The sequence below is a fragment of the Rissa tridactyla genome, chromosome 27 (assembly GCF_028500815.1).
Source record: "Rissa tridactyla isolate bRisTri1 chromosome 27, bRisTri1.patW.cur.20221130, whole genome shotgun sequence".
Lineage (NCBI taxonomy): Eukaryota > Metazoa > Chordata > Aves > Charadriiformes > Laridae > Rissa > Rissa tridactyla.
Genome location: NC_071492.1, coordinates 1086545 through 1102177, shown reverse-complemented (window position 1 = coordinate 1102177; position 15633 = coordinate 1086545). Strand labels below are relative to the sequence as shown.

At 61.2% G+C, this 15633-nt stretch overlaps 3 protein-coding genes across 3 annotated transcripts in view; all 3 read right to left on the bottom strand.

Annotated features, from left to right (window-relative positions):
• Positions 1-15633, bottom strand: part of LOC128901605 (butyrophilin subfamily 1 member A1-like) — a 30824-nt gene that overhangs the window by 3978 nt on the left and 11213 nt on the right. The window lies entirely within an intron of this gene.
• Positions 1419-3811, bottom strand: LOC128901700 (butyrophilin subfamily 1 member A1-like). The gene is made up of 2 exons (XM_054183851.1): positions 3043-3811; positions 1419-1756 (listed from the first exon to the last, which is right to left on the bottom strand). Exons 1-2 carry the CDS (start codon positions 3559-3561, stop codon positions 1691-1693), a joined length of 585 nt encoding a protein of 194 aa, XP_054039826.1. The 5' UTR covers positions 3562-3811; the 3' UTR covers positions 1419-1690.
• On the bottom strand, positions 7247-10060 carry LOC128901668 (butyrophilin subfamily 3 member A2-like). The gene is made up of 4 exons (XM_054183794.1): positions 9558-10060; positions 8553-8834; positions 7808-7912; positions 7247-7509 (listed from the first exon to the last, which is right to left on the bottom strand). Exons 1-4 carry the CDS (start codon positions 10006-10008, stop codon positions 7265-7267), a joined length of 1083 nt encoding a protein of 360 aa, XP_054039769.1. The 5' UTR covers positions 10009-10060; the 3' UTR covers positions 7247-7264.

The window sequence follows — 15633 nt, the reverse complement described above, 5'->3', positions numbered from 1 at the left end:
CACAAACCTGCCACCTCCAGCTCCACCATGGCTTCTTCATAAGTGGTAGCATTTTGCACGGTGCAGACGTACTGGCCATCATCAGAGGGTCTCACCCCAGTGAGTCGCAAGTCCAGGGTCCCACCGGAGAGACCATCTCTGACCAACTCTGTCCTTCCAATGTATTCCTGTATCTGTGCCCCGACCAGGTCCTCTCCATTTCGGTAGAGATGCACCGTTTCCGAGAACTGGTGCCGGATCCACCTGATCTCCAAGCTCCGAGCGTCCGCGCGTGGGGACAAGTGACACGGCAGCACAACGTCCTGCCCCACGGTGGCAAGGAGAGGTTGGTCTGGTCCCACCACTCTGAACTCAGCTTGGGGACGGAGAAGGACACAGAGAGACGGAGATTGCGCCCACGTTAATTCGGGGCGTTGCATGGCAAGGGGCGAGCGTGGCGTGAGCGGTGCCCGCTCCATCCCGCGGGCGTCGCTTTGCCCCCCACCCCGTGCTCCAAAGAGCCTGGAGAAACTGGAGAGGGAGTGGGAAGACTCCAAGGAGAAGGAGGTTCCCTGGGAGTGGGAACTGCTCCAGAAAGTCACCCCCAACCCCGAAAATAGCCCCCAGCCCGGCCAGCCCTGGGAGAAGGGACAAACGCTTTAGGGGAGCACTGCGGGACGGGACTGAAGGTGTCCCAGGGCAAGGGACGTGGGGGTGGCATCAAGAGCCCAAGGGAAAGTGAAACCCATCCGCGGCCCAGCTCTGGGCTCAGCTCCTCCTGCCCCACGGCACCTCCCCTGCCCCACATCTGCCCCCCGCAGCGGGCTCAGCGCCCCCAGCCCTGCAGGATCCCTACCTGATCCCAGGCGGAGCACGTGGAGAGTCAGGAAATAACTCAGGAGGCCCCTGGGGCTGGCGGGGAACCCCATCTGTGGGCGCAGCTGGAGAAGAGGGTGGGAAGGGAGGCAGAGGGAGGGCAAGGGGGGGTTAGAGCCGCCGGGGAGGGGATGGGGAAGAAGGGCTGCACCCGCCCCCAGGGAGGCTCCAGAAATCCCACCAAACCCCCCGCACCCTGCCGTCGGGAGGAACCGTCGGTCGAGGGCAGGACGGGCCCACGCCGCGGCTCCCGCTGCAGCCCCTGCTCTGCCCCACTGCCCTTCCCCAGCATTTGCGCTGAACCCCTTTCAAGACGTTAAATTAATTAGAGATTCTAAATCCCCTGCAAAAAGAAAAATCACTCACCCGACGTGTACAGGTTGCACCCAACATCTGCAACCTTTTTCTAGTTTCCGGGTGCAGAATTATGGACTTCGGAATGACTTCAAGGTCCACCACCCCCCCCCCCCCACGCCTTGAGCTGAGGTTCCTCACCCAGCGCTGATCCCCGTCAGCGGGGTTAGAGTCATAAAATAAACCTCCAAGCTCAAAATGCCAAAGAGAAACCATCACCCTCCCCGTTCCTGGGTGGGAGGTGGTGGAGGTGTCTTTTCCCAGGGCTGCACCTCTCCTGGCAGCCTGTGCTGGGGCAGAGACCTCGGCGAGGTTTTGCATCCATAAAGAAGCATTTCCTTTCCCGAAAGGGGATGATTTTCTTTCCTACGGCCATTGTCGCTGAAGGAATGTATTTTGTTTTCCTGCTCATCATCTCTCCTTTCGCTCTCTGGCCTGCCCCACCTCCGGAGCAAACCCCAGACCACACCATGATGGTGGTTCACCCGCACCGGTTCCGCTCTCTCTCTCTCTCTGGAGGTTTTTTGCGTTCTTTCAGGACATTTGTCTGTTGGGGAGTAAAACGCGGCAGCCCATCAGCCTCAGGAATCCAAAAAAAAAAAAAAGGAAAAAAAAAAAAGAAGGAAAACATGAAAAGATGGGCATTTGGGTGCGAGCAGGTTAAACCGAGCTTTGTCGTGATTTTTGGAGATGGTGGAGGAGCCCAGCAGTGTCCCTGCAGCCCTACAAGAGCAAGGAGCTTGTGGGGAGCGAGGGACACGCGGACAAGAAGGGTTTGGGGGGGGCTTCAAGTGTCAGGACGCCTCAGCTGTGCCCTGTCCCTCTGCCCTGTCAACTTGGGGACCTCACGTCCCCTGGGAGGACGTGTCCCCTGCTGTCCCCAATGTCCCACCCTCATCCATACTCAAAATATTGGGGGTGGGGGGCCGTAGCCATAGCAGGGGGTGGGTACGGGGGTGCTGAGGGGGGTCATACCCAACTCTGGGGGGCCTGGGGACGGTACCCAGCCCTGGGGAGGGGTACTGGGGTGCCCGTCCCCAGTTCAACACCCAACCCCGGAGCAGCAGCAGCCATCAATATTGTGAAATATCCGTCTGAAACAAGCCCAGCTTGGAAAACGCCTCCCACGTTCAGAAGTTTCCTCTTCTGCTGCACCTGAAGCCGCTCTGGGACAAAGACGCTTTCGCGCACAGAGCCAAAATACCCCAAATAAGCAAAGAGCCGCTGCCGCCTTCACCCAACGCCCAACTGGGAAGGGAACTGGGTGCAGAAAACCCTTCTCTGCAGTAAAGGATGACGTGGTTTAGGAGGATGCTCCCAGAAGTGGGGCACCCCGGGGACAAGGCTCATGCCCCACTGGGGACTCCCCAGCACGGAGACTGGTGGGTGCCTGCAAATCCTCTTGGCGGGCAGCAAGGAACCAGGACAAAAACCCCCAGGAACCATCACAGCCAGGCTCCGTGTTCACCAACAAATCTTTATTGACACCAACCCTGCTGTGCCGGAGCAGGACACGCTGCGTGTAAGGGGAAGAAGAACCCAAACCCACGGCTCAGCACCCAGAAAACGTCCCCAAAATCTGACCCAGCCAAAAACTGGTGTTTGTGAGGCCAGACAGCGTCCGAGGCAGCCCCCGTCCCCTGCCCCTCACTCCCCCTCTGCTCCCCGGGCTGGGGCAGAGGGATGGACGTCTCCCGCGGGATTCAGGAGAGGAAAGCGGGGAGTCTCCGGAGAAGGGCAGGGGCTGCCGGCGGCTGGGGAGGGGAGGGAAGGGGGGATGAGGGTCTGGGGCACGCTGCCTCTCAAGCACAGCTGGGTTTTCTCTGTTCCTACCCAAAACCAGGGGCGCAGGGTCTCCCCTTTGAACGAGGCTGGTGGGAACGTGAAGATCTCGACCCCGGTGTCGGCATCGAGGAAAGTCACCAGCCCCTGTGTGCAGTCCAGACAGACCCAGATCCTGCTGGGGAGCGGGGACCGGGGGAGGAGGGTGCGAGGAGAGGTGAGAGACGCGAAACGCCCTGGCTTGTGCCTCACCGCCCAGATCCCTTCGTCCGGGATCAGGAAGGATATCCCTTTCCTCTCCACAAACTCCTTGGCCACCCCGACGCCCCACCGCGACTCGCCTCCCACCTCCCCCTCCACCTCCACCTCCCAACTGTGTCTCCCCTCCCGGAACCTCTCCTGGCCCAAAACACAGAACCAATAGGTAAATCTCTCCGGGATGTCGGGCAGGTCCCGCTCTTCTCTTTGCCACCTCACGAGCCTCCGATCGGCCGACAGGACGAGTTGGGAATGAGCCGTGTTTGGATCCAGGGTCACCACGTCTGCAGGGGACAGGAGGAGCCGCAGCATCAGAGCTCAGTCCCGGGCAGGTTTCACCCCCTCGGGGACAGGACCTGCCCCACAGGGCAGGAGACTGGGCATCTCCTTCCTCCTCTCCATCCCCACCACGGGGCCGGCCCCAGCACGGCCACGGCCGAGCTCGGTCCCGTGGGAAGAGGCACCGGTGGGGCTGCAGCCCGCGCAGGGAGGAGCAGGACGGGGAGGCAGGGGCTGGGCTGGGCAGCGCACGGGGTCTCAGGGGGCGGTGGCTCCTCTGGGGCCCAAGGGGATAACTCAGAATGGGGTGGAACGGGAAGAAAACGGGGCGAGATACAGCCCAGTGCCATGGTCTGGGGGGTCTGAGACACCAACACGACCCGGGATGGCCAGCCCGCCTTCAGTGGCCACCCAGTGCCTTCACTGGCCACCCAGTTACACCTCCCGCAGAGGGAAAGGGAGGAGAACCACCCGTAAAAATACAATAAAATACGCAATTACCTGGATTTTCAGGAAGCAGGAACTTTCTCCACGCTACAAGGAGGGACAAGAGCAAGGTCACGTCCCACGGCCGGTCCCCAGGGACTCGGGGCAGGGGAGAGGGTCCATCCCTGGGCCGGTGTCCCCCGGCTGCCCACCGTCCCGCGCACGTCCCCTGGGGGTTTGCTCTGATCCAGGGGATGGAGGGGACGGACACAGCGGGAAAGGGCCGAGCAGAGAGCGCCCAGGAGAGGACACTGAGCCAAGAGGAGATCACGGAGACTCACCCAGTGCCGCATCTTGTTCATCTGGAAAGGATAAAGAAAGTCAATCAGTGATGAGAGGGGACAGCTTCTCATCCCACAACTGCACCCGCAGGAGCAGGCAGAGCCCTTCTGTTTGGGGAGGGGTAGAAGACCCTTGCCTCCCGGGGGGACTCCCTCCAGGCTGGTTATGTCCCATGGATGGTGGCCAGTGGGTCTGGGCAGGGGAGAGGGTCCATCCCTGGGTTGGTGTCCCCCAGCTGCCCACCCTCCCAGGCACATCCCCTTGGGGTTTCTGCGGATCCAGGGGATGGGGGGATGGAGGGGACGGGCAAGGGGGGAAAGGGACGAGCACAGAGCACCCAGGAGAGGACACCGAGCCAAGAGGAGATCACGAAGACTCACCCAACCGTGCAGCTTGTTCCTCTGGAATGGAAAAAAAGAAGCGATGAGTGATGAGAGGGGACGGCTTCTCATCCCATGGCTGCTCCTTTAGGAGCGCACAGAGCTCGAGGAGAGCTCAGAGAGTTTGGGGAGTGGGAAAAGACCACAAAACCCTGTGAATGGCCCCCTCCAGCCAGGTCATGTCCCACGGCCGGTCCCCAGGGAGTCTGGCCAAGGGAGAGGGTCCATCCCTGGGCTGGTGTCCCCCAGCTGCCCACCCTCCCAGGCACAACCCCTTGGGGTTTCCCCACACCCAGGGGATGGAGGGATGGAGGGGACGGGCAACATGGGAAAGGGCCGAGCAGAGAGCTCCCCGGAGAGGACACCGAGCCAAGAGGAGATCATGGAGACTCACCCTACCGTGCAGCTTGTTCCTCTGGAATGGAAAAAAAGAAGCAATGAGTGATGAGAGGGGACGGCTTCTCATCCCATGGCTGCTCCTTGAGGAGCGCACAGAGCTCGAGGAGAGCTCAGAGAGTTTGGGGAGTGGGAAAAGACCACAAAACCCTGTGAATGGCCCCCTCCAGCCATGTCATGTCCCACGGCTGGTCCCCAGGGAGTCTGGCCAAGGGAGAGGGTCCATCCCTGGGCTGGTGTCCCCCAGTTGCCCACCCTCCCAGGCACATCCCCTTGGCGTTTCCCCACCCCCAGGGGATGGAGGGATGGAGGGGACGGGCAAAGGGGGGAAGGGACGAGCACAGAGCACCCGAGAGAGGACACCGAGCCAAGAGGAGATCACGGAGACTCACCCAACCGTGCAGCTTGTTCCTCTGGAAGGGAAAAAAAGAAGGGATGAGTGATGAGAGGGGACGGCTTCTCATCCCATGGCTGCTCCTTGAGGAGCGCACAGAGCTCGAGGAGAGCTCAGAGAGTTTGGGGAGTGGGAAAAGACCCCCACACCCTGTGAATGGCGCCCTCGAGCCAGGTCATGTCCCACGGCTGGTCCCCAGGGAGTCTGGCCAAGGGAGAGGGTCCATCCCTGGGCTGGTGTCCTCCAGCTGCCCACCCTCCCAGGCACATCCCCTTGGGGTTTCCCCACACCCAGGGGATGGAGGGATGGAGGGGACGGGCACGGGGGGACAGGGCCGAGCACAGAGCACCCGGGAGAGGTCACCGAGCCAAGAGGAGATCATGGAGACTCACCCAACCGTGCAGCTTGTTCCTCTGGAATGGAAAAAAAGAAGCAATGAGTGATGAGAGGGGACGGCGTCTCATCCCATGGCTGCTCCTTGAGGAGCGCACAGAGCTCGAGGAGAGCTCAGAGAGTTTGGGGAGTGGGAAAAGACCACAAAACCCTGTGAGTGTCCACCTCCAGCCATGTCATGACCCATGGCCGGTCCCCAGGGAGTCTGGCCAAGGGAGAGGGTCCATCCCTGGGCTGGTGTCCCCCAGCTGCCCACCCTCCCAGGCACCTCCCCTTGGGCTTTCTGCGGAGCCAGGGGATGGAGGGATGGAGGGGACGAGGAAGCGGGGGAAGGGCTGAGCACAGAGCACACGGGAGAGGACACCAAGGCAGGAGGAGATCACGGAGACTCACTCAGTGCTTTGCCTCGTACCCCTGGAAAGGATAAAGAAAGTCAATCAGTGATGAGAGGGGACAGCTTCTCATCCCACAACTGCACCCGCAGGAGTTGGCAGAGCCCTTCTCTTTGCGGAGGGGGAAAAGACCCCTTGGCTCCCGGGGGGGCTCCCTCCAGCCTGGTTATGTCCCACGGATGGTGGCCAGTGGGTCTGGGCAGGGGAGAGGGTCCATCCCTGGGCTGGTGTCCCCCAGCTGCCCACCCTCCCAGGCACCTCCCCTTGGGGTTTCTGCGGAGCCAGGGGATGAAGGGATGGAGGGGACGAGGAAGCGGGGGAAGGGCTGAGCACAGAGCACCCGGGAGAGGACACCGATGCAGGAGGAGATCACGGAGACTCACTCAGTGCTGTGCCTCGTACCCCTGGAAAGGATAAAGAAAGTCAATCAGTGATGAGAGGGGACAGCTTCTCGTCCCATGGCTGCTCCTACAGGACCAGGCAGAGCCCTTCTATTTGGGGAGGGGAAAAAGACCCCTTGGCTCCCAGGGGAGCTCCCTCCAGCCTGGTTATGTCCCATGGATGGTGGCCAGTGGGTCTGGGCAGGGGAGAGGGTCCATCCCTGGGTTGGTGTCCCCCAGCTGCCCACCCTCCCAGGCACATCCCCTTGGGGTTTCTGCGGATCCAGGGGATGGGGGGATGGAGGGGATGAGGAAGCGGGGGACAGGGCCGAGCACAGAGCACCCAGGAGAGGACACCGAGCCATGACAGAGCTCCTGGAGACTCACCTAGTGCTGCATCTCGTTTCCCTGGAAAGCAAAAATCAAATTAATGAGTGATGAGAGGGGACGGCTTCTCATCCCATGGCTGTTCCTGCAGCAGCAGGCAGAGCTGGCGAGACCCTAAACTCCTTGTGTTTGGGGAGTGGGAAAAGACCGTGTGGGTCCCAGAGCAGGTTCCCTGCCTCCCTTCTCCCCCAGCCACCCCTCCCAGGCACCCTGCATTGAAGTCTGACTTGAGCAGAGATTTAAGGCTCAGCCTGATTTAAGCTGACTGATTACGGGTCCCCACTTCTCCCCATGACTTAGGTCACCTCCTGGGCCCCGTTCCCAGACCCAGTGCTCTCCAGTCCCCTTCTGGGCTCCATCAACCCAGACCAACGACCACAGGGCGATCAAGAGCCACCCAGAGCCACATCCCTCCCAGGGGGCTCCTTTCTCAGGAGGCTTCGCTGGTGGCAGGGGCCAGAAGGACTCACCCAGCGCTCTGGACAGCACCACTGCAAAGCAAAGGCAGAGGAAGAGGAGGTCAGGAGAGCAGCTGCTTCATCGGCGCTAACATCTCACCAGGGATTCTTGCACTGTCCCACCAGCCAGGTGCTCTGGCCACGCTCCCTGGCCTCCCACCCATGCTCCGTGTCCTTGTCCCCATCCTTCCTGTGCCCAAAGAGCTTCCTTAATGAAGGCAAAACACCTTTTGACACGACTGTCATCCCCTTCTACATACGTCCATGGGCCAGGGCTCAGCCTCGCTCCACCCTGATCCCCTCCATTCCATCCCCCCCGTGACAAACTCACCTTTCCTTCGCCAGAGATAAGCGATGACGCCAAATGACGCCACTGAAAGAACGAGAAAGACACCCAGAGCTGCCATCCAGTGAATGACATTGTGGAAAAAGGGAGCTGAGAAACAAAAACACAGAGGGAAAAGGGCTCACTTTGCACTCCTGTGTAGGAGGAAAATGAAAGGGAGAAAGAAAAACTCCAAGTTCTAACTCATCGTCAGGGTTTTGGCTGGGAAGGAATGAACAAGCGGATGTCATCGCTTGCAGCTATTGAGGGATGGAATGTTTTGGATTTGGGATGAGAAGCAGCGATGGGAGCGCACTGATGGTTTTGGGTGTCACTGGGCAGTCGAGGAATGGTCTGCTCCTCACACCGCCCCACCAGCGAGTGGGCTTGGGGGGGGAGCGCAAACAGTTGGGACAAAACCTGTTACTCTTCCCATTCTCTATCCCATCCCAACGGTGGGGAATGAGCGAGGGGCTGCGCGGTGCCGGCTCTGGGCTGGGATTACACCACCCCACTCCTAAAGCCTTGTGCTGGGAGCCCCGGGCTCAAGGGGACATCGTCCTCTCCAGCCCACGGACATCCCAATGCTCCCCTGAAGCCCGCCAGGCTCAGGTTATCTCCTGCGCTAAAGCTCACCTGCGGGTGCATCCCCTCCCATTCCCCCACCCCCCGCACGTTTCTCCAGCCCCCCGAGATCAAACCACCCCTCCTGCCAAGTGCAGCCAACCCCAGCCCCGCTGCCATCCTGCACCTGAGATGTGCAGGGACGACGCCTGCTCCTGCTCCAGGCGGCTGTTCCTCACCACGCACGACAAGTTCCCATCGCCCTTCCCGCTCACCACGACGACATCTTGGATCTCAAACAGGCCCCTCTCGTCAGAGGAACGTCTCTGGGAGACCGAGGGCAGACGCTGCCCGTTGGCAGCCTTCCACAGCACCTCCGGTTGCGGGTACCAGCCGGCCGATCCACACACCACCCGGATGCCTCCGTCCTGGTGAGCCTCCAGAGAGAGGAGAGGGACGGAGCCCATGGCTGGGGGAAGAGCCCACCGTTGGGCTGAGTTAGGGATGGACTCGGCTCAAAGGCAAAGACCCAACCGCGTACCAGACACATCACATTGTCCCGAGGGGGCTGTGGGACCACGCACGTGCTCCTCACACCACCGAAACCACCCCAACGTGTGCAGGAACCGGAGAGCATTGATGCCCAATGACCCCACATCGCCCATAAAACAGCCCGGCAGAGGAGGACCCAGAGGCCGAGCAAGGTCTCTGCCCTCTCCTGTCCTTGTCCAAGAAGCCCTGAGGCTTCCAGATGAGGCGCCAGGTCTCCTCCGGCCAAACGGCAAAGGCAAAGCAAGGATCCAGCTGGTGGGACCTGGGAAGAGGGCTCTTCCCAACACCAGGCACAGCGGTAGCTCCCATCCTGGCCTCGCTTGGCAGCCCAGGCCCTGAGCCCAAGCAGCTGCTCAGCAGCTTCTCCCCTGTGCCCTCACAACACCTCGAGGACACCACAGAGACACAAAGCCACCTCGTTTGTGCCGCTCTGCCCCCAAAAACACCTCCAGCACCATGTCTGTGCTCCTTCCTGGGCAGGCATGGATGGGAAGGGTCCCCTTCAACCCGACCTCTGTCAAGGTCTATTGGCCTTTGGCATTGGATGGATGGATGTGAGGATGGGACAGAGGTCTGGGAGGGACACACCAACCCAGGGACACCTGAACCACCCCCAGGAAACACCGCACCACCCACAAACCTGCCACCTCCAGCTCCACCATGGCTTCTCCATAAGAGGCAGCATCTCTCACAGTGCAGACGTACTGGCCATCATCAGAGGGTCTCACCCCAGCGAGTCGCAAGTCCAGGGTCCCATTGGAGAGACCATCTCTGACCAACTCTGTCCTTCCAACGTATTCCTCCATCTGTGCCCCATACAGGTCCTCTCCATTTCGGTAGAGATGCACCGTTTCCGAGAACTGGTGCCGGATCCACCAGATCTCCCAGCTCCGAGCGTCCGCGCGTGGGGACAAGTGACACGGCAGCACGATGTCCTGCCCCACGGTGGCAAGGAGAGGTCGGTCTGGTCCCACCACTCTGAACTCAGCTTGGGGACGGAGAAGGACACAGAGAGACGGAGATTGCGCCCACGTTAATTCGGGGCGTTGCATGGCAAGGGGCGAGCGTGGCGTGAGCGGTGCCCGCTCCATCCCGCGGGCGTCGCTTTGCCCCCCACCCCGTGCTCCAAAGAGCCTGGAGAAACTGGAGAGGGAGTGGGAGGACTCCAAGGAGAAGGAGGTTCCCTGGGAGTGGGAACTGCTCCAGAAAGTCACCCCACCCCCGAAAATAGCCCCCAGCCCGGCCAGCCCTGGGAGAAGGGACAAACGCTTTAGGGGAGCACTGCGGGACGGGACTGAAGGTGTCCCAGGGCAAGGGACGTGGGGGTGGCATCAAGAGCCCAAGGGAAAGTGAAACCCATCCGCGGCCCAGCTCTGGGCTCAGCTCCTCCTGCCCCACGGCACCTCCCCTGCCCCACATCTGCCCCCCGCAGCGGGCTCAGCGCCCCCAGCCCTGCAGGATCCCTACCTGATCCCAGGCGGAGCACGTGGAGAGTCAGGAAATAACTCAGGAGGCCCCTGGGGCTGGCGGGGAACCCCATCTGCGGGCGCAGCTGGAGAAGAGGGTGGGAAGGGAGGCAGAGGGAGGGCAAGGGGGGGTTAGAGCCGCCGGGGAGGGGATGGGGAAGAAGGGCTGCACCCGCCCCCAGGGAGGCTCCAGAAATCCCACCAAACCCCCCGCACCCTGCCGTCGGGAGGAACCGTCGGTCGAGGGCAGGACGGGCCCACGCCGCGGCTCCCGCTGCAGCCCCTGCTCTGCCCCACTGCCCTTCCCCAGCATTTGCGCTGAACCCCTTTCAAGACGTTAAATTAATTGGAGATTCTAAATCCCCTGCAAAAAGAAAAATCACTCACCCGACGTGTACAGGTTGCACCCAACATCTGCAACCTTTTTCTAGTTTCCGGGTGCAGAATTATGGACTTCGGAATGACTTCAAGGTCCACCACCCCCCCCCCCCACGCCTTGAGCTGAGGTTCCTCACCCAGCGCTGATCCCCGTCAGCGGGGTTAGAGTCATAAAATAAACCTCCAAGCTCAAAATGCCAAAGAGAAACCATCACCCTCCCCGTTCCTGGGTGGGAGGTGGTGGAGGTGTCTTTTCCCAGGGCTGCACCTCTCCTGGCAGCCTGTGCTGGGGCAGAGACCTCGGCGAGGTTTTGCATCCATAAAGAAGCATTTCCTTTCCCGAAAGGGGATGATTTTCTTTCCTACGGCCATTGTCGCTGAAGGAATGTATTTTGTTTTCCTGCTCATCATCTCTCCTTTCGCTCTCTGGCCTGCCCCACCTCCGGAGCAAACCCCAGACCACACCATGATGAAGTGTTCACCCACACCGGTTCCGCTCTCTCTCTCTCTCTGGAGGTTTTTTGCGTTCTTTCAGGACATTTGTCTGTTGGGGAGTAAAACGCGGCAGCCCATCAGCCTCAGGAATCCAAAAAAAAAAAAAAGGAAAAAAAAAAAAGAAGGAAACCATGAAAAGATGGGCATTTGGGTGCGAGCAGGTTAAACCGAGCTTCGTCGTGATTTTTGGAGATGGTGGAGGAGCCCAGCAGTGTCCCTGCAGCCCTACAAGAGCAAGGAGCTTGTGGGGAGCGAGGGACACGCGGACAAGAAGGGTTTGGGGGGGGCTTCAAGTGTCAGGACGCCTCAGCTGTGCCCTGTCCCTCTGCCCTGTCAACTTGGGGACCTCACGTCCCCTGGGAGGACGTGTCCCCTGCTGTCCCCAATGTCCCACCCTCATCCATACTCAAAATATTGGGGGTGGGGGGCCGTAGCCATAGCAGGGGGTGGGTACGGGGGTGCTGAGGGGGGTCATACCCAACTCTGGGGGGCCTGGGGACGGTACCCAGCCCTGGGGAGGGGTACTGGGGTGCCCGTCCCCAGTTCAACACCCAACCCCGGAGCAGCAGCAGCCATCAATATTGTGAAATATCCGTCTGAAACAAGCCCAGCTTGGAAAACGCCTCCCACGTTCAGAAGTTTCCTCTTCTGCTGCACCTGAAGCCGCTCTGGGACAAAGACGCTTTCGCGCACAGAGCCAAAATACCCCAAATAAGCAAAGAGCCGCTGCCGCCTTCACCCAACGCCCAACTGGGAAGGGAACTGGGTGCAGAAAACCCTTCTCTGCAGTAAAGGATGACGTGGTTTAGGAGGATGCTCCCAGAAGTGGGGCACCCCGGGGACAAGGCTCATGCCCCACTGGGGACTCCCCAGCACGGAGACTGGTGGGTGCCTGCAAATCCTCTTGGCGGGCAGCAAGGAACCAGGACAAAAACCCCCAGGAACCATCACAGCCAGGCTCCGTGTTCACCAACAAATCTTTATTGACACCAACCCTGCTGTGCCGGAGCAGGACACGCTGCGTGTAAGGGGAAGAAGAACCCAAACCCACGGCTCAGCACCCAGAAAACGTCCCCAAAATCTGACCCAGCCAAAAACTGGTGTTTGTGAGGCCAGACAGCGTCCGAGGCAGCCCCCGTCCCCTGCCCCTCACTCCCCCTCTGCTCCCCGGGCTGGGGCAGAGGGATGGACGTCTCCCGCGGGATTCAGGAGAGGAAAGCGGGGAGTCTCCGGAGAAGGGCAGGGGCTGCCGGCGGCTGGGGAGGGGAGGGAAGGGGGGATGAGGGTCTGGGGCACGCTGCCTCTCAAGCACAGCTGGGTTTTCTCTGTTCCTACCCAAAACCAGGGGCGCAGGGTCTCCCCTTTGAACGAGGCTGGTGGGAACGTGAAGATCTCGACCCCGGTGTCGGCATCGAGGAAAGTCACCAGCCCCTGTGTGCAGTCCAGACAGACCCAGATCCTGCTGGGGAGCGGGGACCGGGGGAGGAGGGTGCGAGGAGAGGTGAGAGACGCGAAACGCCCTGGCTTGTGCCTCACCGCCCAGATCCCTTCGTCCGGGATCAGGAAGGATATCCCTTTCCTCTCCACAAACTCCTTGGCCACCCCGACGCCCCACCGCGACTCGCCTCCCACCTCCCCCTCCACCTCCACCTCCCAACTGTGTCTCCCCTCCCGGAACCTCTCCTGGCCCAAAACACAGAACCAATAGGTAAATCTCTCCGGGATGTCGGGCAGGTCCCGCTCTTCTCTTTGCCACCTCACGAGCCTCCGATCGGCCGACAGGACGAGTTGGGAATGAGCCGTGTTTGGATCCAGGGTCACCACGTCTGCAGGGGACAGGAGGAGCCGCAGCATCAGAGCTCAGTCCCGGGCAGGTTTCACCCCCTCGGGGACAGGACCTGCCCCACAGGGCAGGAGACTGGGCATCTCCTTCCTCCTCTCCATCCCCACCACGGGGCCGGCCCCAGCACGGCCACGGCCGAGCTCGGTCCCGTGGGAAGAGGCACCGGTGGGGCTGCAGCCCGCGCAGGGAGGAGCAGGACGGGGAGGCAGGGGCTGGGCTGGGCAGCGCACGGGGTCTCAGGGGGCGGTGGCTCCTCTGGGGCCCAAGGGGATAACTCAGAATGGGGTGGAACGGGAAGAAAACGGGGCGAGATACAGCCCAGTGCCATGGTCTGGGGGGTCTGAGACACCAACACGACCCGGGATGGCCAGCCCGCCTTCAGTGGCCACCCAGTGCCTTCACTGGCCACCCAGTTACACCTCCCGCAGAGGGAAAGGGAGGAGAACCACCCGTAAAAATACAATAAAATACGCAATTACCTGGATTTTCAGGAAGCAGGAACTTTCTCCACGCTACAAGGAGGGACAAGAGCAAGGTCACGTCCCACGGCCGGTCCCCAGGGACTCGGGGCAGGGGAGAGGGTCCATCCCTGGGCCGGTGTCCCCCGGCTGCCCACCGTCCCGCGCACGTCCCCTGGGGGTTTGCTCTGATCCAGGGGATGGAGGGGACGGACACAGCGGGAAAGGGCCGAGCAGAGAGCGCCCAGGAGAGGACACTGAGCCAAGAGGAGATCACGGAGACTCACCCAGTGCCGCATCTTGTTCATCTGGAAAGGATAAAGAAAGTCAATCAGTGATGAGAGGGGACAGCTTCTCATCCCACAACTGCACCCGCAGGAGCAGGCAGAGCCCTTCTGTTTGGGGAGGGGTAGAAGACCCTTGCCTCCCGGGGGGACTCCCTCCAGGCTGGTTATGTCCCATGGATGGTGGCCAGTGGGTCTGGGCAGGGGAGAGGGTCCATCCCTGGGTTGGTGTCCCCCAGCTGCCCACCCTCCCAGGCACATCCCCTTGGGGTTTCTGCGGATCCAGGGGATGGGGGGATGGAGGGGACGGGCAAGGGGGGAAAGGGACGAGCACAGAGCACCCAGGAGAGGACACCGAGCCAAGAGGAGATCACGAAGACTCACCCAACCGTGCAGCTTGTTCCTCTGGAATGGAAAAAAAGAAGCGATGAGTGATGAGAGGGGACGGCTTCTCATCCCATGGCTGCTCCTTTAGGAGCGCACAGAGCTCGAGGAGAGCTCAGAGAGTTTGGGGAGTGGGAAAAGACCACAAAACCCTGTGAATGGCCCCCTCCAGCCAGGTCATGTCCCACGGCCGGTCCCCAGGGAGTCTGGCCAAGGGAGAGGGTCCATCCCTGGGCTGGTGTCCCCCAGCTGCCCACCCTCCCAGGCACAACCCCTTGGGGTTTCCCCACACCCAGGGGATGGAGGGATGGAGGGGACGGGCAACATGGGAAAGGGCCGAGCAGAGAGCTCCCCGGAGAGGACACCGAGCCAAGAGGAGATCATGGAGACTCACCCTACCGTGCAGCTTGTTCCTCTGGAATGGAAAAAAAGAAGCAATGAGTGATGAGAGGGGACGGCTTCTCATCCCATGGCTGCTCCTTGAGGAGCGCACAGAGCTCGAGGAGAGCTCAGAGAGTTTGGGGAGTGGGAAAAGACCACAAAACCCTGTGAATGGCCCCCTCCAGCCATGTCATGTCCCACGGCTGGTCCCCAGGGAGTCTGGCCAAGGGAGAGGGTCCATCCCTGGGCTGGTGTCCCCCAGTTGCCCACCCTCCCAGGCACATCCCCTTGGCGTTTCCCCACCCCCAGGGGATGGAGGGATGGAGGGGACGGGCAAAGGGGGGAAGGGACGAGCACAGAGCACCCGAGAGAGGACACCGAGCCAAGAGGAGATCACGGAGACTCACCCAACCGTGCAGCTTGTTCCTCTGGAAGGGAAAAAAAGAAGGGATGAGTGATGAGAGGGGACGGCTTCTCATCCCATGGCTGCTCCTTGAGGAGCGCACAGAGCTCGAGGAGAGCTCAGAGAGTTTGGGGAGTGGGAAAAGACCCCCACACCCTGTGAATGGCGCCCTCGAGCCAGGTCATGTCCCACGGCTGGTCCCCAGGGAGTCTGGCCAAGGGAGAGGGTCCATCCCTGGGCTGGTGTCCTCCAGCTGCCCACCCTCCCAGGCACATCCCCTTGGGGTTTCCCCACACCCAGGGGATGGAGGGATGGAGGGGACGGGCACGGGGGGACAGGGCCGAGCACAGAGCACCCGGGAGAGGTCACCGAGCCAAGAGGAGATCATGGAGACTCACCCAACCGTGCAGCTTGTTCCTCTGGAATGGAAAAAAAGAAGCAATGAGTGATGAGAGGGGACGGCGTCTCATCCCATGGCTGCTCCTTGAGGAGCGCACAGAGCTCGAGGAGAGCTCAGAGAGTTTGGGGAGTGGGAAAAGACCACAAAACCCTGTGAGTGTCCACCTCCAGCCATGTCATGACCCATGGCCGGTCCCCAGGGAGTCTGGCCAAGGGAGAGGGTCC